This window comes from Anomaloglossus baeobatrachus, chromosome 9 (genome assembly GCF_048569485.1).
Source record: "Anomaloglossus baeobatrachus isolate aAnoBae1 chromosome 9, aAnoBae1.hap1, whole genome shotgun sequence".
Taxonomy (NCBI): domain Eukaryota; kingdom Metazoa; phylum Chordata; class Amphibia; order Anura; family Aromobatidae; genus Anomaloglossus; species Anomaloglossus baeobatrachus.
The window spans coordinates 213,887,482-213,912,175 of record NC_134361.1 but is presented as its reverse complement, the minus strand read 5'-3'; the positions used below and the strand labels follow the sequence as shown (position 1 = coordinate 213,912,175).

Sequence of the window (24,694 nt, the reverse complement as noted above, 5' to 3'; positions counted from 1 at the left end):
AAATTTTTCTGTGCATATAGACACACGAGGGCTTATTTTTCATGGGATGAGTTGTACTTTAGTGCGACACCATTCATTTACAGCGCCTTGCGAAAGTATTCATCCCCTTGAATTTTTCAACCTTTCCCCATATTTCAGGCTTCAAACATAAAGATAAAAATGTTAATGTTCTGGTTGAAGAATCAACAACAAGTGACACAATTGTGAAGGTGAAGAAAATGTATTGGTTATTTTAAATTTTTGTAAAAAATAATAAACTGAAAATTGGGGCGTACAATATTATTCATTCCCTGTAAGTTAATACTTGTAGCGCCCCCTTTTGCTGCGATTACAGCTGCAGTCTCTTGGGGTCTGTGTCTATTAGTTTTGCACATGGAGAGGCTGAAATTCTCGCCCATTCTTCCTTTGTAAACAGCTGGAGCTGAGTGAGGTTGGATGGAGAGTGTTTGTGAACAGCAGTTTTCAGCTCTTTCCACAGATTCTCGATTGGGTTCAGGTCTGGACTGTGACTTGGCCATTCTAACACCTGGATACGTTTATTTGTGACCATTCCATTGTAGATTTTGCTTTATGTTTGGGATCATTGTCTTGTTGGAAGACAAAGCTCCATCCCAGTCTCAGGTCTTTTGCAGACTCCAACAGGTTTTCTTCAAGAATGGTCCTGTATTTGGCTCCATCCATCTTCCCATCAATTTTAACCATCTTACCTGTCCCTGCTGAAGAAACGCAAGCCCAAACCATGATGCTGCCACCACCATGTTTGACAGTGGGGATGGTGTGCTCTGAGTTTGGCATTGTGCCCAAATAGTTGGAAGTTGGTTTCATCTGAGCAGAGCACCTTCTTCCACATGTTTGGTGTCTCCAGGTGGCTTGTGGAAAACTTTACACAACACTTTTTATGGATATCTTTGAGAAATGGCTTTCTTCTTGCCACTCTTCCATAAAGGCCAGATTTGTGCAGTGTACGACTGATTGTTGTCCTATGGACAGACTCTCCCACCTCAGCTGTAGATCTCTGCAGATCATCCAGAGGGATCATGGGCCTCTTGGCTGCATCTCTGATCAGTCTTCTCCTTGTGTGAGATGAAAGTTTGGATGGACGGCCGGGTCTTGGTAGATTTGCAGTGGTATGATCCTCCTTCCATTTCAATATGATCGCTTGCACAGTGCTTCTTGGGATGTTTAAAGTTGTGGAAATCTTTTTGTAACCAAATCCGGCTTTAATCTTCTCCACAACAGTATCACGGACCTGCCTGTTGTGTTCCTTGGTCTTCATGATGCTCTCTGCGCTTTACACAGAACATGAGACTATCACAGAGCAGTGCATTTATACGGAGACTTGATTACACACAGGGGCTTATATTTATCATCATCAGTCATTTAGGACAACATTGGATCATTCAGAGATCCTCAATCAACTTCTGGAGTGAGTTTACTGCACTGAAAGTAAAGGGGATGAATAATATTGCACGCCACAATTTTCAGTTATTTATTTTTTACAAAAGTTTATTCTAAATTCTATATTTTAAATTTCGTTCACCTTCACAATTGTGTCACTTGGTGATTCTTCACCAGAACATTAACATCTTTATCTTTATGTTTGAAGCCTGAAATGTGGGAAAAGGTTGAAAAATTCAAGGGGGCTGAATACTTTCACAAGGCACTGTATATCACGTAGTGCACTGGTAAAGAGGAGATAAAATTCCAAGTGTTCTCAAACACTAATTCTGACATTGCTTTTTGGGAATCGTTTATACAGCGTACATGGTTTGGTAATAATGACCTGGCAATACGATTTAGTGTCATTACATGACCAAACTTGCAAGGTTGTATTATTATTTCTTTATGACCTTTATATTTAATGGAAAAAACGGGTGATTTTGATCTTCTAAGTTTTCTTCTCCTTTTTTTATCTAAATAAAACGCGTCCCCATTCCGGCGCGCGGTTAATGCCGCTGTCAGAGTTTGACAGTGGTATTTAACAGGTTAACAATTGTTAGTGACGGTCTTGGCTGTGACAGTCCATACACGGCAGGTAATGACTAAGCGCAACCCATGACCCCCGCTCCATACATGGCATGCGGTTGCTTTGATGGCAGGCACTGGGATTTCTTCAGACTCTATTGCTCTGATTGGGACAGGTGTAGAAATGCTTGCAACCTTCTGCTACATGTGAATATACTCTTACAGCTGAGGATACCACTCATACAATATGAAGGTCAATGCATAAAGCGTCTGCAACATTAGTTGCAATTGTAAATTGCAGATCTTTTTAATGTGCTTTTTTTAAAGTTTATTTTTATATATATTTAGTTTATATATATTTAGTTTATTTTATTATTATTTTTATTACGCTTATAATTATTATTTAACATTTTATTTTATTAAGTTTATTTTAAGATTTATTATTATTATTCAAGTTTTTTTTTTATTAAGTTTATTAGTATTATAATATTTTTAAGTTTTATTTAATATTTTGATTAAGTTTATATTTAAGATTATTATTATTTATTTATTATTATTATTATTATTATTATTATTATTATTATTATTATTATTATTATTATATTCAGGTTTATTTTTTATTAATATATTAAGAGTATTTTTTTATTTATTTTTATTATATTTATATTTATTATTATTTATTATTATATTCAAGTTTATTTTTTATTAAGTTTGTTAGTATTATATTAAGAATATTTTTTATTTTTTTATTTAATATTTTCATTAAGTTTATATTTTTTATTATTATTATTATTATATTCAAGTTTATTTTTTATTAAGTTTATTAGTATTAAGATTATTTTTTATTATTTAATATTTTATTTTTATGAACTTATATTTAAGATTTAGTAGTAGTAGTATTTTTAAGTTTTCTATGTTTATTTAATTTAATAGTTTATTTTTTAAAATTAATAATAATTTTATTTTTATTAACTTTATTTAAGATTAATAATTTATTTTTATGAAGTTTTTTTTTTTTTTAATTAATTTATTTATTTTTTTATAAATACACTTCACACATCCAACCTTCACAGACCAAGTACATACTATCCGTGGGTGTTTGCCATGAATGAGGCTGTTAAGATCAAATTAGGAGACCCATGGCCATGAATATCGGATACCCTGGGGGGCATGAATTTTAAATCTGAGCCCCAATATCCTCCAGGAAGCTATATGTATGGGATTGGGATATGTAGTACAGGGATGTCCAGCAGGGAAAGCTTGTTAATAGGGGCTGGTAATCCTATTTAGCATCTGTGGTCCTTCCTTGGTGTCGTGTCACCCTCACCGTGCGGTGGAAGCGGGTTCTTCACATAGGTGGTCACGCTCTGCTCACACACACGTGTCGGCTCTAGAGGACATCGGACGTCACTGCTATCACAGTAAAGCCACCGATTCTCCGATTAGATGGCTCTTCACCATTCCCGGGCCTGTCGTCCATGTGGTGTAACCGTGCAGACTGCAGATAATTACACAAGGTGCCGGAGGGCGCAGTTGACCATGTTCTATGATTATAAGATAATAGCAAAGGCCTTGCGTCATGCTGTACTTTGCTGGATGTTTGATAACATGGTGTTTTCAGAGGACAATGCTGCTTTGATGGACTCTTCACTGTTAAACTTTACCATACCACAAAGGCTCTGCAGGGGTCTCACCCATTGTATACATTCTCAGGAGGCAGATCATCTCAATCTGCCTGAGGGGCTATCAGGACCAACTTGTGCTGCCAGAGTGAAGTAGGGAAGTTACATGGACAATAGGGACCCAACCCAACAGCCCCGCTTCATAAAAAACCCATATACAGTACTGCAAACCCAGAGGAGATCCACACAAACACGGGGAGAACATACAAACTCCTTGCAGATATTGTTCTTGGTGGGATGTAGACTCCATCATGTCATAAAAAACCCATATACAGTACTGCAAACCCAGAGGAGATACAAACACGGGGAGAACATACAAACACGGGGAGAACATACAAACTCCTTGCAGATGTTGTCCTTGGTGGAATGTAGACCCCATCATGTCATGAAAAGCCCACTCTCCAGAGCTGGTGCTATGGGGTCCACAGGCAAAGATTAAGCGCTCGCTCACACCACTGTATTTTCGTATTATATGGGGCCATGCGCAAGTCTGATATTTTTTTTTTTTTGAGCCAGTTTAAGTAACAAAGTCACAGCATGTCCGAATTGGATCCGTTATTCGGATTGCACGGTATCATTTAAATCAGTGAGTCCGTGGAAATAAGATCGCAATCGGATGAAATCTGAGTGTGGTCCAATGTTCACAGACTGACAGAATGGAGACATGTTTCCTCCATCTTCTCCTCGTCTGATCAAACCCTGATTAGTATAATCGGCCTGATTCTATCAAATGAGATAATATACGGCCTCTTTCCCTAAACCAGAGACCTCAAACACTCGAGCCGTAGTGCAATGCAGAGGTTTGAAGATGGAGAAGAGGAGTGTGGCAGCTCTCCTCGGTGACTATGCGTCGGCGCGCCTCGGTGACTGTGCGCCGGCGCTCTTCGGTGACTTTACACCGGCTCTCTTCGGTGACTTTGCGCCGGCTCTTCGGTGGCTTTGCGCCGGCTCTCTTCGGCGGCTTTGCGCCGGCTCTCTTCGGCGGCTTTGCGCCGGCTCTCTTCGGCGGCTTTGCGCCGTATCTCTTCGGCGGCTTTGCGCCGGCTCTCTTCGGGGGCTTTGCGCCGGCTCTCTTCGGCGGCTTTGCGCCGGCTCTCTTCGGCGGCTTTGCGCCGGCTCTCTTCGGCGGCTTTGCGCCGGCTCTCTTCGGCGGCTGGGCGCCGGCTCTCTTCGGCGGCTGGGCGCCGGCTCTCTTCGGCGGCTGGGCGCCGGCTCTCTTCGGTGACTCTGCGCTGGAAATGTTAAAAATGAAAGTGCAAAATTGAAAGTCTGTTACAGCAGAAAGGAATTGTTCCCCCTAATATTATATGTGGCGCTGATGTTCCCCCGTGTAGTAGAACTGCGTAGTACCGGGACGAGGCTGTGATAACCAATTAATGTATGTTTTTTATATATATTTTTCAGACAGGAGAAATGGAGGTAAAAAATCCCCTCTTTGACGACTCTTCTCTCCACCACCCGACCCACAGCCATCATTAGCCGCCGCCGCTTCCAGACTCCTATCCAAACCAAAATCTAATTCCAGAAGAAAAAAAAATAACGGCTCAAGACGTGAATCGACCCGAGAACGTCTTTCCAGAGTATGATCAACTTTTTTTTTTTTTAATTTGCAAAAAAAAACACTATTTTCAGTGGAGACGAAAGCAAAGACTGTTATACAAGCGTCGTCCGGAGACTCCAGCCTCTGTCTGCAGAGCGCGGGCGAGGAGACCACCGCAGACCAGAACCCCGTGTTCCTACGAGTGCACAGAGCCAGTCTAGAGCGCGACAGCTTGTCATTTCTATCAGTTCATTCGTCCGGCGCTAAAGAAAACGATTGTTACTTCCTGAAACATTTGCACTTTTATAAACCTATCGTTATGTAACCCCCATAGAGATATATATATATAATGTATCCGTTACCTGCCATTTACAGCCATTCTGGTTTATGTTGCTGTTTGTTTTGTACAGACATCACAGGTCGCCAAATACTGAAAATATCATTAATTTCGTTGCAGAAAGATAATTCTAGGCCTTAATGGTGTAGTCTCCCTTAAAGGGGCAGCTCCACTTTTGTCTGGTCTCCTTTGGAGATGCTCAGTGCAAATGTCAAAATGGAAATATTTGCACTGTATACCGGCACATATCTGCATGGGAGGATTGCGGAGTTAACCCTTAGAGTATTGCAAAACAATTTGCAGGACCTGGTGCAGCGACCTCGTTGGTAGTCTATGGGCACCAGACCGGTGGCCTACCACGACTCTTCTACCTGTCACCATCCCCGATACCTCTTCTGATTACAAGGCCCAATGCACCGCCATCATTAATCAGTAGAAGCGCTGGCAAGTAGGAAAATGTTTGCAGGACTCGGGTCCTGTGGCCATTCACTACTGACGTGGCTGCTCGGCTAGGGTCCTGCAAATCTTTTTGCTCAACTCTACCTCAAACCATGGATGGAAGCATCTTAATGTTGCTCTACCCCTTTTAAGAACAAAGCGTGAATGGACCTTCAAGCTTTAGGGGATCTGAACGGTTTAAGGGTTGTCCGGTGCTGTTCACATTGGGAGGGAGGTGACCGGACAACCTCCTTTATTTGGCAACACACGTTGTGATCTGGACGGCGATATCTGGTTGGAAGGTGGACAAAATAAACACCGGCCAAACGCTGGTTCAGCCAAAGCTCAGTCCTATAGGGATTTGCAGGGTCTTCCTACTGTTTTCTCTGCAGAATGGTGGGAAACCCTATTTCACCTCCTTATGGCCCAACAGTGATGAATCCCACATTCTTTCTAGTGACCCCACAAAAAAAAAATACCTAAACCATCAGAATCACAATATTAGCCCATTTTTATCCCTATCCTTATAGACGCATGGTGCTCAGCTCAGATATTCGGAGTTCATCTCTTCCTACATCTGACAACGTCGATAAGATTGCGTCCAAATTTTAGCCGAAATTTCCCATATTCTCATCTGTCACCATTGTGTCCAACTATAAACACAAGATATGCGAACTTCTGCTGCTGATGAGTCCGGATCTCAGTCCAGATCTCACCAAGTGTGGCCTCCTCAATGGGGCATTCAGTATGAAGGTGGTAGAAATTTTGGCCGCCCGTCCCAGCGCTTGATCCTGTGGAGAGATGACAATTAGTGATGAGCGGGCACTACTATGCTCGGGGGCTCGGAACTAGTGATGAGCGGGCACTACTATGCCTGTGTGCTCGGAACTAGTGATGAGCGGGCACTACCATGCTCGGGGGCTCGGAACTAGTGATGAGCGGGCACTACCATGCTCGGGGGCTCGGAACTAGTGATGAGCGGGCACTACCATGCTCGGGGGCTTGGAACTAGTGATGAGCGGGCACTACCGTGCTTGGTACGCTAACTAGTGATGAGCGGGCACTACCATGATTGGGTGCTCGGAACTCGTAAAAAAGGCAGATTGGACGCTTGGATGGGCTCTATTCAATTGAGTATCATGGAAGTCAATGGGGAACTTCTAAATTTTTCCGGAAAATCTTTCGGATTTCGATATAGACGTCCATTATACTCGGTAAACAAGTTGAGCCCGTGCGAGCGTCAGACTGCTCGTTGCAAGCTCCGAGCACCCAGGCATGGTAGTGCTCGCTCATCACTAGTTCCGAGCACCCAGGCCTGGTAGTGCCCGCTCATCACTAGTTTTGAGCACCCAGGCATGGTAGTGCTCGCTCATCACTAGTTCTGAGCACCCAGGAATGGGAGTGCCCGCTCATCACTAGTTCCGAGCACCCAGGCATGGTAGTGCTCGCTCATCACTAGTTCTGAGCACCCAGGCATGGTAGTGCTCGTTCATCACTAGTTCTGAGCACCCAGGCATGGTAGTGCCCGCTCATCACTAGTCCTGAGCACCCAGGCATGGTAGTGTCCGCTCATCACTAGTTCTGAGCACCCAGGCATGGTAGTGCCCGCTCATCACTAGTTCTGAGCACCCAGGCATGGTAGTGCCCGCTCATCACTAGTCCTGAGTATGGTAATGCCCGCTCATCACTAGTTCTGAGCACCCAGGCATGGTAGTGCCCGCTCATCACTAGTTCTGAGCACCCAGGCATGGTAGTGCCCACTTATTACTAGTTACGAGCACCCGAGCATGGTAGTGCCCGCTCATCACTAGTTCTGAGCACCCAGGCATGGTAGTGCCCGCTCATCACTAGTCCCGAGCATGGTAATGCCCGCTCATCACTAGTTACGAGTACTGAGCACCTGAGCATGGTAGTGCCCGCTCATCACTAATGATGACACACGCATGTTGGGTTTCTCTTTTTGGGCATCGGTGGACGTCCTAGACCGGCCACAATGGAAAATATTAAAATCTAAAGACCTCTTTAGTCTCCCTGATCACGGACCAATGCCGGTCGTCCATTACCGTATGGACGCTGACCAAATCTAGCGCTGGTGATGAGGTTTCCAGTATGGACGAGTATAAGGTTGCGTCACAGGGGGGCGCTGTTTTCTATCCAGATTGCACTACTTCTAGATTCCACCAATCACAGCCCAGATGATGAAATGATTATTATTATTTTTTCTTTGCACAAATTGTAATTGTAAAATATCAAAGAAATATTGTGTCTGTCCGTGTCTTTCCTCTCGCAGATGCTGTTCCGCTCCTTTTTCCTTACTAATATAATTAGACATTTTATTTATCTCAGTCCGTTTCCGTTTCTTGGTGTAAATATCGCAAAGTTTGGTTATGATATAACGGGGGGAAAGTGTGACCATCACTGGGATCCCCGATTTTTCGCCTGCCAAGGGGGTCTGGGTGGTTTCCCCGAGGAACATGACACTGGCGTCGCGTCTCTTCCCTCCATAGGTTTGCGGCGCACACAGAAATCCACATATAAAGTTGGGGTAGCACATAGAAGTGTGTAAGAAAAGCCCCCTCGGTATGCGAGTTCATTATCATCCCCCCAGGCCTCTGTGCCAGAGACGGAGAGACTCCCTTACATTTACCTCCTAATTCTTCCTAAAGGGGTCCCGGGCTTCTATGTATTTCGTTTTTATCCCATCCCTCTGTTACTCTCCCTCTAAACTTTTTCAGGTTTTTAGCAATGGCTTTTCAGCCCCCTGGGAAGCTTTTCACATGCAAAATTTTGGTCTCCTTACCCCAAGGGCAAATTCACCTTCAATATCAAATCCCCCCTCCCTAGACCTTTGAAAAGCATTCCTTGGAAAGGGGGAGGGGGGGGATTTGCCATTTGTCTCTCAAGACAATGATCAGATTAAGCCGACAGTAGTAAGCACTTATACCCAAACAGGTCGGAAAACACAGGCAAACATCTTAAAGGGATCCTCCAGGTGACTAAAAGCTTTCCTGAGAAGTTCCTTTTAAAGGAATATTTGGACGTCAGTCAAAAAAATTGTGTGATGATCAACATGGCCGCCAGTCCAAAAACTCCTCAACTTTCCTGGGGGCCTGCAAAGGGTGCGGAAATATTTATCAATTATTATTATTATTATTTATTTATAGAGCACCATTGATTGCATGGTGCTGTACATGAGAAGGGGTTACGTACAGAATACATATACAAGTTACAATAGACAGACTAGTACAGAGGGAAGAGGGCCCTGCCCTTGCGGGCTTACATTCTATAGGGAAGGACTGTTTGGTAGAGATTGTATTGGCCCCTATCCAATACATAAAAAGTCACCCACGGTCACTAATTTTGGCAGGGACACTACACAAGATCAGCCACTTACTAGATACTAAACCGCGTAATTATGAATCATAATAGATGTAAATAATATTATTAAACCTACAAAACCAAAGCACAACTAGATATGATAGAATATAGTATATTATAAAGTTACATTAAAATATGTGAAGAAAAAAAAAAAAAAGAATTAAAAAAAAAATTTAGGAAAGGAAAGAATTACCGGTAACAAAAATCCCCCGGATGCCAGTAAGTATAGATATAAGTAAAAAAGAAGAAAAAAAAATAAAAAAAAAAAAAAATAAAAATAAAATATATATATATATATATATATATATATATATATATATATATATATATATATATATATATATATATATATATATATATATACACATATATATATATATATATATATATATATATATATATATTTATTTATTTATTTTTACAGAGCTGGAAATATAGAATTAATGCAGGACAAATGCATCACGGACAATGCGTTTCGGCGGTGAAAACCGCCTTCTTCATGGTCCAAGCCATATATAATATATATATAATATGTTATGATTTTTCCATCTGTATTACGGTATCTATCTCTATATACTATTTAGTTGATGAAGTGCACTTGACCTATATATGATACTTTATCATATAAATATATGTATGTGTATATATGTGTGTGTATATGTGTGTGTATATGTGTGTATATATATATATATATATATATATATATATATATATATATATATATATAATATATATATATATAAGCACATACATATATATATATATATATTATATATATATATATATATATATATACACATACGATAAAATATGAAGCAGGTTTATGAAGATCGGCCTTAATTACTTTCCATGTCCAATATTCTAGTTTTATTTTTTAAAAGCTGTCCCCATTGTGGTCTGGCAGAAATAAGCCGTAAGGAGATGACCGCTACCTTTCCCAAAAATGAATAATTTTAGCTGGAAATTTCCGTTTGATAAAAAAAAAAGCTCCCCTCCTTTCACGGTTCTTGTAGATGTTTGGGAAGTCCACAATGCCCCATATTTAAGATTCACAGGTCCGATGCAAGATGCAATGATGAAAACAGGACTCAAAACACATGGTGCCTATGTAACCGCCAGGAGCCTCTGATTGCACCTGTGACACTGCTCCAGGCACCTGTGTGATTGTGCAGGGAGCCTCTGACTGAGCCGGGCTTCTGTGTGACTGTGTTACGCTCCTTTGTCACTGCGCCTGTGTGACTGTGGCAGGCACCTATGTAACCGCCAGGAGCATCTGACTGTGACTGTTCCAGGCACCTGTGACTGTGTAGGGAGCATCTGACTGAGCTGTGTTTCTGTGTGACTGTGCCAGGAGCATCTGACTGCATCAGGCGCCTATGTGACAGCGCCAGGATCCTCCGACAGCGCCTATGTGACTGCGCCAGGATCCTCTGACCGCGCCTATGTGACTGCGCCAGGATCCTCTGACCGCGCCTATGTGACTGCGCCAGGATCCTCTGACAGCGCCTATGTGACTGCGCCAGGATCCTCTGACAGCACCTATGTGACTGTGCCAGGATCCTCTGACAGCACCTATGTGACTGCGCCAGAATCCTCTGACAGCACCTATGTGACTGCACCAGGATCCTCTGACAGCGCCTATGTGACTGCGCCAGGATCCTCTGACCGCGCCTATGTAACTGCGCCAGGATCCTCTGACAGCACCTATGTGACTGTGCCAGGATCCTCTGACAGCACCTATGTGACTGTGCCAGGATCCTCTGACAGCGCCTATGTGACTGTGCCAGGATCCTCTGACCGCGCCTATGTGACTGCGCCAGGATCCTCTGACAGCACCTATGTGACTGCGCCGGGATCCTCTGACAGCACCTATGTGACTGCGCCAGGATCCTCTGACAGCACCTATGTGACTGTGCCAGGATCCTCTGACAGCGCCTATGTGACTGCGCCAGGATCCTCTGACCGCGCCTATGTGACTGCGCCAGGATCCTCTGACCGCGCCTATGTGACTGTGCCAGGATCCTCTGACAGTGCCTATGTGACTGTGCCAGGATCCTCTGACCGCGCCTATGTGACTGCGCCAGGATCCTCTGACAGCACCTATGTGACTGTGCCAGGATCCTCTGACAGCACCTATGTGACTGTGCCAGGATCCTCTGACAGCGCCTATGTGACTGCGCCAGGTTCCTCTGACAGCGCCTATGTGACTGCGCCAGGATCCTCTGACAGCGCCTATGTGACTGCGCCAGGATCCTCTGACAGCGCCTATGTGACTGCGCCAGGATCCTCTGACAGCACCTATGTGACTGTGCCAGGATCCTCTGACAGCGCCTATGTGACTGTGCCAGGATCCTCTGACAGCGCCTATGTGACTGCGCCAGGTTCCTCTGACAGCGCCTATGTGACTGCGCCAGGATCCTCTGACAGCGCCTATGTGACTGCGCCAGGATCCTCTGACCGTGCCTATGTGACTGCGCCAGGATCCTCTGACAGCGCCTATGTGACTGCGCCAGGATCCTCTGACAGCGCCTATGTGACTGTGCCAGGATCCTCTGACCGCGCCTATGTGACTGCGCCAGGATCCTCTGACAGCACCTATGTGACTGTGCCAGGATCCTCTGACAGCACCTATGTGACTGCGCCAGGATCCTCTGACAGCACCTATGTGACTGTGCCAGGATCCTCTGACAGCACCTATGTGACTGCGCCAGGATCCTCTGACAGCACCTATGTGACTGTGCCAGGATCCTCTGACAGCACCTATGTGACTGCGCCAGGATCCTCTGACAGCGCCTATGTGACTGCGCCAGGATCCTCTGACAGCACCTATGTGACTGTGCCAGGATCCTCTGACAGCGCCTATGTGACTGTGCCAGGATCCTCTGACAGCGCCTATGTGACTGCGCCAGGTTCCTCTGACAGCGCCTATGTGACTGCGCCAGGATCCTCTGACAGCGCCTATGTGACTGCGCCAGGATCCTCTGACCGTGCCTATGTGACTGCGCCAGGATCCTCTGACAGCGCCTATGTGACTGCGCCAGGATCCTCTGACAGCGCCTATGTGACTGCGCCAGGATCCTCTGACCGCGCCTATGTGACTGCGCCAGGATCCTCTGACAGCACCTATGTGACTTCTGAGCCTGTGAGACCACTTCATGTAACTTGTATTTTCATTCCGTCCATTGTGCTTTTAGGATTGAGTTTAGATCGGATGAAATTGGCCAAAAATAAAGACAAATAGAGACAATGGCCTCCACCTAACGATCAACAATTCGACTTTATCCCAAAGGTGTGAAACTAGGACAGTGTCCTGAAGACGAAACTCCAAATTTCAGGCGAAAGTGTCCCCTCCATCGTCCGGCTGGAGGCTGCTCCAGAATACTGGTTGCACAAGTTTTTGAGGGAACAACAACAAAAAATGATTTCAAAGAGTTCGTTTTAAAAGAAGGTTGTAAATGATGAACCGTAAGTACAAATAAGTGAATTAAAATAATGTAAGAGGGCACTACCCCCTCCTCCAAAATTGTGCCTCAGATGAACATATTTGAAGAATTATAATTTTCCATTTTTTCACAACAAAAAAAACCCAAAACATGCGCACGATTTAGTTTCTTTGAAAATGAAGTTATGTAACGTGTACAACAACCCCTATCTTCCTTCCCAATGGCTAAAAATGTGAATAAGGCCCTGTGCGCACACTGCGTTTTTCTTTTTCGCTCTATTGGGAGACCCAGACAATTGGGTGTATAGGCTATGCCTCCGGAGGCAGCACAAAGTATTACACTCAAAAGTGTTAAGCCCCTCCCCTTCTGCCTATACACCCCCCGTGCTCCCACGGGCTCCTCAGTTTTTTGCTTTGTGCGAAGGAGGCAGACATGCAAGCACAGCTCCACAGATTAGTCAGCAGCAGCTGCTGACTAGGTCGGATGGAAGAAAAGTGGGCCCATATAGGGCCCCCAGCATGCTCCCTTCTCACCCCACTTTTGTCGGCGGTGTTGTTAAGGTTGAGGTATCCATTGCGGGTACGGAGGCTGGAGCCCACATGCTGCTTTCCTTCCCCATCCCCCTTAGGGCTCTGGGTGAAGTGGGATCTTATCGGTCTCCAGGCACTGAGACCGGGCTTCATCCACAACTCCTGTGGAGCCTGATGGATAGGAGCCGATACCGTTCAGGGACATGGCCCTGCATCTTAAAGGTACTCTGTATCCCTATGGGGACCGCGCACGGCATCACCTCAGCTTTGCTGGGTGTGCTAGTGCACCGGGGACCGCGGCGCTGACCGGGTCTATATGTGCCATTACACACTCAGCGTCGCTGAGTGTGTTTATATGTAAGGGCTACCGCACTGACCGCCGTTGCCACGGGACACTGCGGCGCGGCTGGGACAGTGTGAGCGCCCGTTTCGCGCTCTTTCCAGGCCACGCCCACAGCTTCCTCAGCTCGTCAGGACGCCGCAGCCATTCCTGTCAGCTCCACCGACGCTGCAGAGAGGGACATATTCATGGGAGACCCAGACACGGTCTCTGGTGGCCTCACAACCGCTTAGGCGGCTGGTAAACAGCACATGTGGTGCTAGCCCCATGGTGCTGTATTGTATGGGTACATTATTTGTGTACTGTATATAATTTACACTGTATGAGCACAGTTCTTTCTGGCTATATACCCTATTGTGTTACTCAGGGAAAACTATAGCATGGCGCCCACAAAAGGCAGGGGTGCCAAAACACAGGCTTATTATGTTGCCTGCGCCGCATGTAAGACGCAGCTACCGGCAGGTTCCACTGACCCTCATTGTGTACAGTGTTCGACCCCTGTGACACTTCCTCAGCCGGATCCTCTGCTAAGAGGGGCCCAGGGGGAGCCACCTGTTGACACTGTCCAGGTGACGGGGACTGAGTTTGCAGCCTTTAAGGATCAACTCTCTGAGACTATGGCTAAGATACTAGAAGCCTTGCAGTCCAGACCGGTATCTCAGCAAAGGGACTCTGTTGAATCATTGTTCCCTGACCCCCCTCAGTTGGACCAACAATGTTCTCACGGGGTATCTCATACATCCCAGACGGAGGGTTCGGACTTAGAACCTAGCCCCAGATCGTCTAAGCGGGCCCGCTTAGAATTTCCCTCGACATCATATTGTTTAGGGTCTCAGCGGGGGGATTCTCTGGTTGATGATGCGGAGACAGCTGATCAGGATTCTGATCCTGGGAGCGCTCTCAATCTTAATTCTCCAGACGGGGACGCCATAGTGAATGATCTTATTGCATCCATTCATCAGTTGCTGGATATTCTTCCCTCAGCCCCTCCGGCGGAGGAGTCAGATTCTCAGCAGGAGAAATTTCGCTTCAGGTTCCCCAAGCGTACACAGAGTATGTTTCTAGACCACTCTGATTTCAGAGAGGCAATCCAGAATCACCATGCTTGTCCGGATAAGCGTTTCTCTAAGCGCCTTAAGGATACACGTTATCCTTTTCCCCCGGAAGTGGTTAAAGGTTGGATTCAATGTCCCAAAGTGGATCCTCCAATCTCCAGACTGGCGGCTAGATCCATACTTGCAGTGGAAGATGGGGCCTCGCTTAAAGATGCCACTGACAGGCAGATGGAGCTCTGGATGAAATCCATCTATGAAGCTATCGGAGCTTCTTTTGCCCCAGCTTTCGCAGCCGTATGGGCGCTACAAGCTATATCAGCAGGTCAAGCGAAAATTGAAGCGGCCGCGCCACAAGTGGCTTCCATTACCTCCCAGACCTCGGCAATTGCGTCTTACGCTATGAATGCTGTCCTGGACTCGGTGAGCCGTACGGCAGTTGCGACCGCCAATTCGGTAGTAGTCCGCAGGGCCTTGTGGCTACGGGAGTGGAAGGCAGATTCCGCTTCCAAAAAGCGTTTAACCGGTTTGCCAATTTCTGGCGACAGGCTCTTTGGCGAGCGCCTGGATGAAATCATCAAACAATCCAAGGGAAAGGATACATCCTTACCCCAGCCCAAGCAGAACCTCTCCCAACAGAGGAGAGGGCAGTCGAGGTTTCGGTCCTTTCGGGGCGCGGGCAGGTCCCAATTCTCCTCGTCCAAAAGGTCTCAGAAAGAACAAAGGAACTCTGATGCATGGCGGTCTAAGTCACGTCCTAAAAAGGCCATTGGGAGCACCGCTAACAAAGCGGCTGCCTCATGACTTTCTACCTCCTCTAGTAGCATCCTCGGTCGGTGGCAGACTCTCCCGCTTTTGCGACACCTGGCTGCCACAAATAAAAGACCGCTGGGTGAGAGACATTCTCTCTCACGGTTACAAGATAGAGTTCATCTCTCGTCCCCCGACTCGATTCTTCCGGTCCTCTCCGCCTCCCGAGCGAGCCGAGGCTCTTCGGCAGGCGCTGGGCACCCTGAAGGCAGAAGGAGTGGTGGTCCCTGTTCCTCTTCAGCAACAGGGCCACGGTTTTTACTCCAACTTGTTTGTGGTCCCAAAGAAGGACGGGTCCTTCCGTCCTGTCCTGGACCTGAAACTTCTCAACAAACACGTAAAGACCAGGCGGTTCCGGATGGAATCCCTCCGTTCCGTCATCGCCTCAATGTCCCAGGGAGATTTCCTTGCATCGATCGATATCAAGGATGCTTATCTCCACGTTCCGATTGCCCCAGAGCACCAACGCTTCTTGCGCTTCGCCATGGAAAACGAACACCTGCAGTTCGTGGCACTACCATTCGGCCTGGCAACAGCCCCACGGGTTTTCACCAAGGTTATGGCTACTGTAGTAGCGGTCCTCCATTCTCAGGGTCATTCTGTGATCCCGTACTTGGACGATCTGTTGATCAAGGCACCCTCTCAAGAGGCATGCCAACACAGCCTCGACGTTACCCTGGAGACTCTCCAGAGTTTCGGGTGGATCATCAATTTTCCAAAGTCAAATCTGACACCGGCCCAATCGCTGACATACCTTGGCATGGAGTTTCATACCCTCTCAGCGATAGTGAAGCTTCCGCTGATCAAACAGCAGTCACTACAGAAAGGGGTACAGTCTCTCATTCAAGGCCAGTCACACCCCTTGAGGCGCCTCATGCACTTCTTGGGGAAGATGGTGGCAGCAATGGAGGCAGTTCCTTTCGCGCAGTTTCACCTGCGTCCCCTTCAATGGGACATCCTACGCAAATGGGACAGGAAGCCGACGTCCCTCGACAGGAACGTCTCCCTCTCTCAGGCGACCATAGCCTCCCTTCGGTGGTGGCTTCTTCCCACTTCATTATCGAAGGGGAAATCCTTCCTTCCCCCATCCTGGGAAGTAGTTATGACAGACGCGAGTCTGTCAGGATGGGGAGCGGTTTTTCTCCACCACAGGACTCAGGGTACGTGGACCCGGCAAGAGTCCTCGCTTCAGATCAATGTTCTGGAAATTCGGGCAGTGTATCTTGCCCTGAAAGCGTTCCAGCAGTGGCTGGCAGGCAAGCAGATCCGAATTCAGTCGGACAATTCCACAGCGGTGGCATACATCAATCACCAAGGCGGCACACGCAGTCGTCAAGCCTTCCAGGAAGTCCGGCGGATCTTGATGTGGGTGGAAGCCACGTCCTCCACCATATCCGCAGTTCACATCCCAGGCGTTGAAAACTGGGAAGCAGATTATCTCAGTCGCCAGGGCATGGACGCAGGGGAATGGTCCCTTCACCCGGACGTGTTTCAGGAGATCTGTTGCCGCTGGGGGGTGCCGGACGTCGACCTCATGGCGTCCCGGCACAACAACAAGGTACCAATGTTCATGGCACGGTCTCAAGACCCCAGAGCTCTGGCAGCAGACGCCTTAGTTCAGAATTGGTCGCAGTTTCAGCTCCCGTATGTGTTTCCTCCGCTGGCACTTTTGCCCAGAGTGTTACGCAAGATCAGGGCCGACTGCCGCCGCGCCATCCTCGTCGCTCCAGACTGGCCGAGGAGGTCGTGGTACCCGGATCTGTGGCATCTCACGGTCGGCCAACCGTGGGCACTACCAGACCGAACAGACTTGCTGTCTCAAGGGCCGTTTTTCCATCTGAATTCTGCGGCCCTCAACCTGACTGCGTGGCCATTAAGTCCTGGATCCTAGCGTCTTCAGGATTATCTCAGGATGTCATTGCCACTATGAGACAGGCTAGGAAACCAACGTCCGCCAAGATCTATCACAGGACGTGGAACATTTTTCTGTCATGGTGCTCTGCTCAGGGTTTTTCTCCCTGGCCATTTGCATTACCTACTTTTCTGTCCTTCCTTCAATCTGGACTGGAAAAGGGTTTGTCGCTTGGTTCCCTTAAGGGACAAGTTTCTGCGCTCTCGGTGTTTTTCCAGAAGCGCCTAGCTAGACTTCCACAGGTACGCACGTTCCTGCAGGGAGTTTGTCACATCGTTCCACCTTACAAGCGGCCGTTAGAACCCTGGGATCTGAACAGGGTGCTGATGGTTCTTCAGAAACCACCATTCGAGCCAATGAAAGATATCTCTCTCTCACGCCTTTCGCAGAAGGTGGTCTTCCTAGTAGCAGTCACCTCTCTTCGGAGAGTGTCTGAGCTAGCAGCGTTGTCATGCAAAGCCCCTTTTCTGGTGTTTCACCAGGACAAGGTGGTTCTACGTCCGGTTCCGGAATTTCTCCCTAAGGTTGTATCCCCCTTTCATCTCAATCAGGATATCTCCTTACCTTCTTTTTATCCTCATCCAGTTCACCAATGTGAAAAGGATTTGCACTTGTTAGATCTGGTGAGAGCACTCAGATTCTACATTTCTCGTACGGCGCCCCTGCGCCGCTCGGATGCACTCTTTGTCCTTGTCGCTGGCCAGCGTAAAGGGTCACAGGCTTCCAAATCAACCCTGGCTCGGTGGATCAAGGAGCCAATTATCGAAGCTTACCGTTCGGCTGGGCTTCCGGTTCCCTCAGGGCTGAAGGCCCATTCTACCAGAGCCGTGGGTGCGTCCTGGGCTTTGAGGCACCAGGCTACGGCTCAGCAGGTGTGTCAGGCGGCTACCTGGTCGAGCCTGCACACTTTCACGAAACACTATCAGGTGCATACCTATGCTGCGGCGGATGCCAGCCTAGGTAGACGAGTCCTTCAGGCGGCGGTTGCCCACCTGTAGGAAAGGGCCGTTTTACGGCTCTCTTACGAGGTATTATTTTACCCACCCAGGGACTGCTTTTGGACGTCCCAATTGTCTGGGTCTCCCAATAGAGCGAAAAAGAAGAACGGAATTTTGTTTACTTACCGTAAATTCCTTTTCTTCTAGCTCTAATTGGGAGACCCAGCACCCGCCCCTGTTTTTTTGTGTACACATGTTGTTCATGTTGAATGGTTTCAGTTCTCCGATGTTCCTTCGGATTGAAGTTACTTTAAACCAGTTTGTAATTATATTTCCTCCTTCTTGCTTTTGCACCAAAACTGAGGAGCCCGTGGGAGCACGGGGGGTGTATAGGCAGAAGGGGAGGGGCTTAACACTTTTGAGTGTAATACTTTGTGCTGCCTCCGGAGGCATAGCCTATACACCCAATTGTCTGGGTCTCCCAATTAGAGCTAGAAGAAAAGGAATTTACGGTAAGTAAACAAAATTCCGTTCTTACCCGCGTTTTTGCTGCAGAAATTTCTTGAGAAACTGTCTGTAACCTTTTTGCAGACATTCCCCAGCAAAACCTATGGAAAAAAAATTAGCTGTGCGCACGCTGCGTTTTTTTCTCAAGAACATTCTTTCTGCAGAATTTCTTGAGAAAAAGAATGAGCAGTCACTTATTTTCTGCAGATAGCTGCGTTATTCACTCCATTGACTGTAATGTAATCATGAAATAGCTCAGGGAATAACGCAGGTAGCAAATTATGTGCGTTTCATTGCGTTTTCCTGCGTTATTCACTCCATTGACTTTAATGTAATCATGAAATAGCGCAGAGAATAACGCAGGCAGTAAATTATGTGCGGTTCATTGTGTTTTCCTGCGTTATTCCTGCGTTATTTCACGTTTTTCGAGACATAATGTTCTTCACTGCCCTGCGTTTTGCAGGGAAGTGATGTCATTATGACAGGAAGAGGAAGCGGAGCAGAGAGTAAACACACACATCACACACAGACAGACATATAGAAGACAGACACACAGATCACACTCGCACACAGACATAGAATACACATAGAAATCAAACATACATATCAAAAATATAAAAACGAAAAAAAACAAAACATTTTTACCGTCTAGCCAAGGTAAACACACGGCGGCCCGGTATTCTTAGGCTGGTGAGGGCGAGGGCCAGGGTTAATGCCGCCCCCCCCCCCCTCCCGCAGCCGAGAATATCAGCCCTCAGCTGCCCCGAGAATGTCGCGTCCATTATGCGACAGTCCCGGCGTGTTACTGGCTCTTCTTGATTGCTGTGATGCGGTGGCAATCAGGGTAATAACGAGTTAATGGCAGCGGATCGCTGCCACTAAGTCAAAGCTTAATCATGGCAGCGTCTATGAGACAGCTTACATGATTAACCCGTAAGTAAAGTGAATAAACACACACCGAAAAATCCTTTATTTTAAATAAAATAACAAAAAAGCCCCCTCATTCACCACTTTATTACCCCCCCCCCCCAAATACACAGCTCCGGCGTAATCCACACAGATCCCACGACACTTGCAGACTGCTGCAGCCGCGTCTGACACAGTACAATGCAGCCTCGTTCAGTGAGCAATGCTGCAGGTGTAACTACAGGTCATTTCTCACGGTCGGTAATGTGAACACATTACCGCTCGCGAGAACTGCAGTGTGTCCCGACAGGGACTTTCGATTATCTATCCATCTATCAATCCATCTATCTACTCATCTATCCATCTTTCTATCTATCCATTATCTATCTATACATCTTTCTATCTATTTATCTATCCCTCTATCTATCTATCTATCCCTCTATCTATCTATCTATCCCTCTATCTATCTATCCCTCTATCTATCTATCCCTCTATCTATCTATCCCTCTATCTATCTATCCCTCTATCTATCTATCCCTCTATCTATCTATCCCTCTATCGATCTATCCCTCTATCTATCTATCCCTCTATCGATCTATCCCTCTATCTATCCATCCCTCTATCTATCTATCTATCTATTTATCCCTCTATCTATCCCTCTATCTATCTATCCCTCTATCTATCTATCTATCTATCCCTCTATCTATCTATCTATCTATCCCTCTATCTATCCCTCTATCTATCTATCCCTCTATCGATCTATCCCTCTATCTATCCATCCCTCTATCTATCTATCTATCTATCTATTTATCCCTCTATCTATCCCTCTATCTATCTATCCCTCTATCTATCTATCTATCTATCCCTCTATCTATCTATCTATCTATCCCTCTATCTATCTATCTATCTATCTATCCCTCTATCTATCTATCCACTATCTATTTATTTATCAATTATCTATCTATTATCTATCTATCCCTCTATCTATCCCTCTATCCCTCTATCTATCCCTCTATCTATCTATCTATCCCTCTATCTATCCCTCTATCCCTCTATCTATCCCTCTATCTATCTATCTATCCCTCTATCTATCCCTCTATCTATCTATCTATCCCTCTATCTATCTATCTATCCCTCTATCTATCTATCTATCCCTCTATCTATCTATCCCTCTATCTATCTATCCACTATCTATCTATTTATCAATTATCTATCTATTATCTATATTATTTATTGCTGTTAAAACATTAAAAAGCGCAGGGACCAACCTGCAAAAAACGCACCCAAAACGCGGTAGAAACGCATGCGTTTTTGGTGCGTAATTGGTGCGTTTTTTAACGCAGGTGCGCTAATCCTTTTTCTTGAGAAAAATCCTTTTCTCTAGTCCCTTCCACGACAGCATAGGAGGTTGTCTCTCCACGCCCTAATTGGGACAGGAAGTTCAAGAGGTTTAAAAGGACCCTCCCACCTCCCACAGCCAGTGTCTTTCCTGTCCCCATGGGGCATGGAGAGGTTTTTGTTTTTCTCCTATGCTGTGGTGGCCGGCGAACTACAGTATAATTTTTTTTTTTTTTTTTGGATCATCTATCCCCTGTACCTGAAGCCGGACAGCATCGGTCGGGCCTCACCGCTCCTCCCTTGCTGTTCCCTCACGCTGTGGGGGACCGCTGCTCCAGCCTTCCGGATCCTCCTGAGGGGTGATGCAGGCTGTTGAGCTCCCCGGCCGGCGTCCTCCCTGAGCCGCCGGCCGCTTCCCGCATGCACGCTGCCGGAGCGATCCGGAAGTGCTCCCGGAGGCGGGACTTCCGGTTTTGCGGACTTCCGGTCGAGCGCTTCCGGTTTTGCGGAGGCAGCGTGGAGGCACGCCGACGGTGACACGGCCTGCCCAGGACCGGATGCGGGAGGCGGGGAACATGCACCGTCACTGGGGGGGCAGGCCCTTTTGCATAAGGGCTGCCACGAAGACATCAGATCATGGTAAGCAACCGTGCTCCCTGTCATGTCTTCCGCTGCAGCAGCCTCTGCAGAACCCAGTGTGCCCCCTGCTACTGTGAGTATGGAGGGGAATGGTCCCTCGGACATAGGTCTTATCAGGTGATTTATGGCTATATGGTCTGTGTTTTCTAGGAGGACAAGGCCACCAAGAAAACTGACAGAAATGAAAAGTCAGAGAAGCCAGAGAAGTCAGAAAAAGCTGACAAGTCCGATAAGCCTGATAGACCTGACAGAATGGAAAAAATTAAGAAATGTCCTATCTGTATAAAGAAGCTCCCTGCAGTATGGGATAAAAAGCTTTGCCAGCAATGTACGGACCAGATTATTAGGGCCGAACAACCATCTCTGATAGATGAGTTGCGGTCCATGATGAAACAGGAGATTAGGGCCTCACTAGCTTCCCTCCCTGTTCCTGCTCCTGGCCCTGCTCCTGGCCCTGCTCCTGGCCCTGCTCCTGGCCCTGCTCCTGGACCCTCTCCTCCAAAAAAGAGGAGACTCCAGTCGACCCCTTCTGATCAGGAGGACGCTGATTCTACCTCGGAGGGTCCTGATGAAGGATTTCCATCTGGGGGGTCTGAACAGTCCTTTCTATTTCACTCAGAAGAGTTGGGGGATCTTATTGAGGCAGTTCGGAGCACTATGGGTTTAGAGGAAGTGCAGTCTCTTCCTTCAATCCAGGACGAAATGTTTGCTGGCCTGAAGTCAGTCAAACAGTTGGGATTCCCAGTTCATGCCAATGTTTTGGATATTGTCTCTCAGGAATGGGAATGTCCTGAGAGGCGGGTACGGAGTGACCTTAGACGCCGGTTTCCTCTGGAACCTTCGGGACTACATTGGGAGGTCCCAAGAGTGGACGTTCAGGTGGCTAGGGTAGCTAAGCAAACGGCTCTTCCCTTTGAGGATACTTCCCAACTGAAGGATCAGATGGATAGGAAGGTAGAGGGCCTGATGAAGCGGTCCTGGGAGGCATCGTCTTCCTCTATTCAAGCCAACATTGCCTCCACCTGCGTATCCAGGTCCCTAATTAGGTGGTTAGACCAGTTGGAGGCTCATATTTCCCAAGGGACCCCTAGGGAGGAATTACTGGAATCCCTTCCCTTGCTTAGGAAGGCTGCCTGTTTTCTGGCAGATACCTCGGTGGAATCTGTCCGCCTGGCAGCCAGGACCTCGGTGCTTTCTAACTCTGCCCGACGTGCCCTCTGGCTTAAGGCCTGGAGTGGAGACTCCACCTCCAAAATGAGGCTTTGTTCCCTTCCGTTTAAAGGGGATTTAGTGTTTGGGCCTGCCCTGGATGATATCCTGGACAAGGCGACTGATCGTAAGGCCTTGCCCGATCCTAGACCTACCAGGAAGCGGTCCTTTCGTCCCTCGATGCCTCAGGCCTCCCAGCCCAGAGGGAAAGGGAAGGCAGGCAGGTGGAGCTATCCCAAAGGTAGAGGGAGAAACATCCTCATCCCTCCACATCAGCAACGTCCTCAGCAGGACAAACAGTGACTCGGCCCGGGTGGGGGGAAGACTCTCAGCGTTTCTTACCCAGTGGCAGTCCATAACCTCTTGCCAATGGGTTCTGAAGATCATCTCGGACGGTCTTCTCATAGAATTCCTTTCCCCCCCTCTTCCGGGTCTCCGAGTCACTGCGCTGGCGTCTCCGGGTTCACAGGCTCTGTTGTACACAAAGATTATAGAGCTAGTGCACTCGGGGGTCGTTTCCCCAGTCCCGAGTCAGGAAGAAGGGGTAGGACACTACTCCCGTCTCTTCCTGGTCAAGAAGCCATCCGGCGACGTCCGTATAATTATCAATTTAAAAAGTCTAAACCGTCAGGTCAGGTACCGGCGGTTCAAGATGGAGTCGGTAAAATCAGCTATTCCCCTGATAGGTCTACACCACCAGATGGCCTCTATCGATCTGAAAGATGCCTACTTCCATGTACCCGTCCATCCGGGACACAGACAATACCTCAGGTTTGCGGTGCTTCACGGAGAGGAAGTGCTTCATTTCCAATTCAATGTACTTCCCTTCGGGATCTCCTCAGCTCCAAGGATCTTTTCCAAGATCATGGCAGAGGTGGTCGCCTTCATAAGATTGCAGGGTATCTGTCTGGTTCCGTATCTGGACGACTTTCTTCTCATGGCTCCGTCTGCTCCAACCCTCCGGAGCCATGTGGAAAGGTCTTTGGGAATCCTTCGGTCTCTGGGATGGATTCCCAATCTCAAAAAATCACAGTTATCCCCCTCCTCCACTCGGCAGTTTCTCGGAGTGCTGCTGGACTCCGACAGACAGGCATCCTTTCTCCCAGAGGGCCACAGGATGGCTCTGTTAGCCAAAATATCAAAGCTTCGCAGGCAGGCTCGCCCGACGCTTCGAGCGGCTATGTCAGCCCTGGGTTCCATGACATCCTGCATTCCTTCAGTCAGGTGGGCTCAGGCCCATTCTCGGTGTCTCCAGGATCATATCCTGGCACATTGGGACAGACTCCCGTCATCCCTAAACCGAAGGTTTCGCCTCTCGGAGTCCGTCTCCTCATCCCTTCTCTGGTGGCTGAGTCCCGCCAACCTGCAGGTGGGGGTTGCCTGGACTCAGAAACCCCTGGTTACACTGACCACAGATGCCAGCCTACGAGGATGGGGGGCAATAGTGGCAAATTCCCCATTTCAAGGGGTCTGGAGTCCTTACGTCAGCTCCCAATCCTCCAACTACCGGGAGCTCAGGGCAGTCAGGGAAGCCCTCCTTGCGGCTCAGGACCTCGTCCGGGACTCTCACGTCCTGGTATATTCAGACAATGTCACAACAGTGGCACATCTTCGACATCAGGGCAGTACACGCTCAGGCGCCCTGAAGTCGGTATCCTCCCGAATCTTTCAATGGGCAGAACAATCTCTGCTCTCCCTTTCTGCGGTCCATCTGAAGGGCTCCCTCAATC

At 47.4% G+C, this 24,694-nt stretch overlaps 1 protein-coding gene across 1 annotated transcript in view; it reads left to right on the top strand.

Annotated features, from left to right (window-relative positions):
• The window catches only part of NPDC1 (neural proliferation, differentiation and control 1), a 132,772-nt gene extending 124,465 nt beyond the window's left edge, over window positions 1–8,307 (top strand). Inside the window, exon 9 of the mRNA XM_075324428.1 lies at window positions 5,052–8,307. Within this exon, the coding sequence (XP_075180543.1) occupies window positions 5,052–5,126 (75 nt within the window). The 3' untranslated portion in view covers window positions 5,127–8,307. The remainder of the gene's footprint in view (window positions 1–5,051) is intronic.
• The last annotated feature ends 16,387 nt before the right edge of the window (window positions 8,308–24,694 follow it).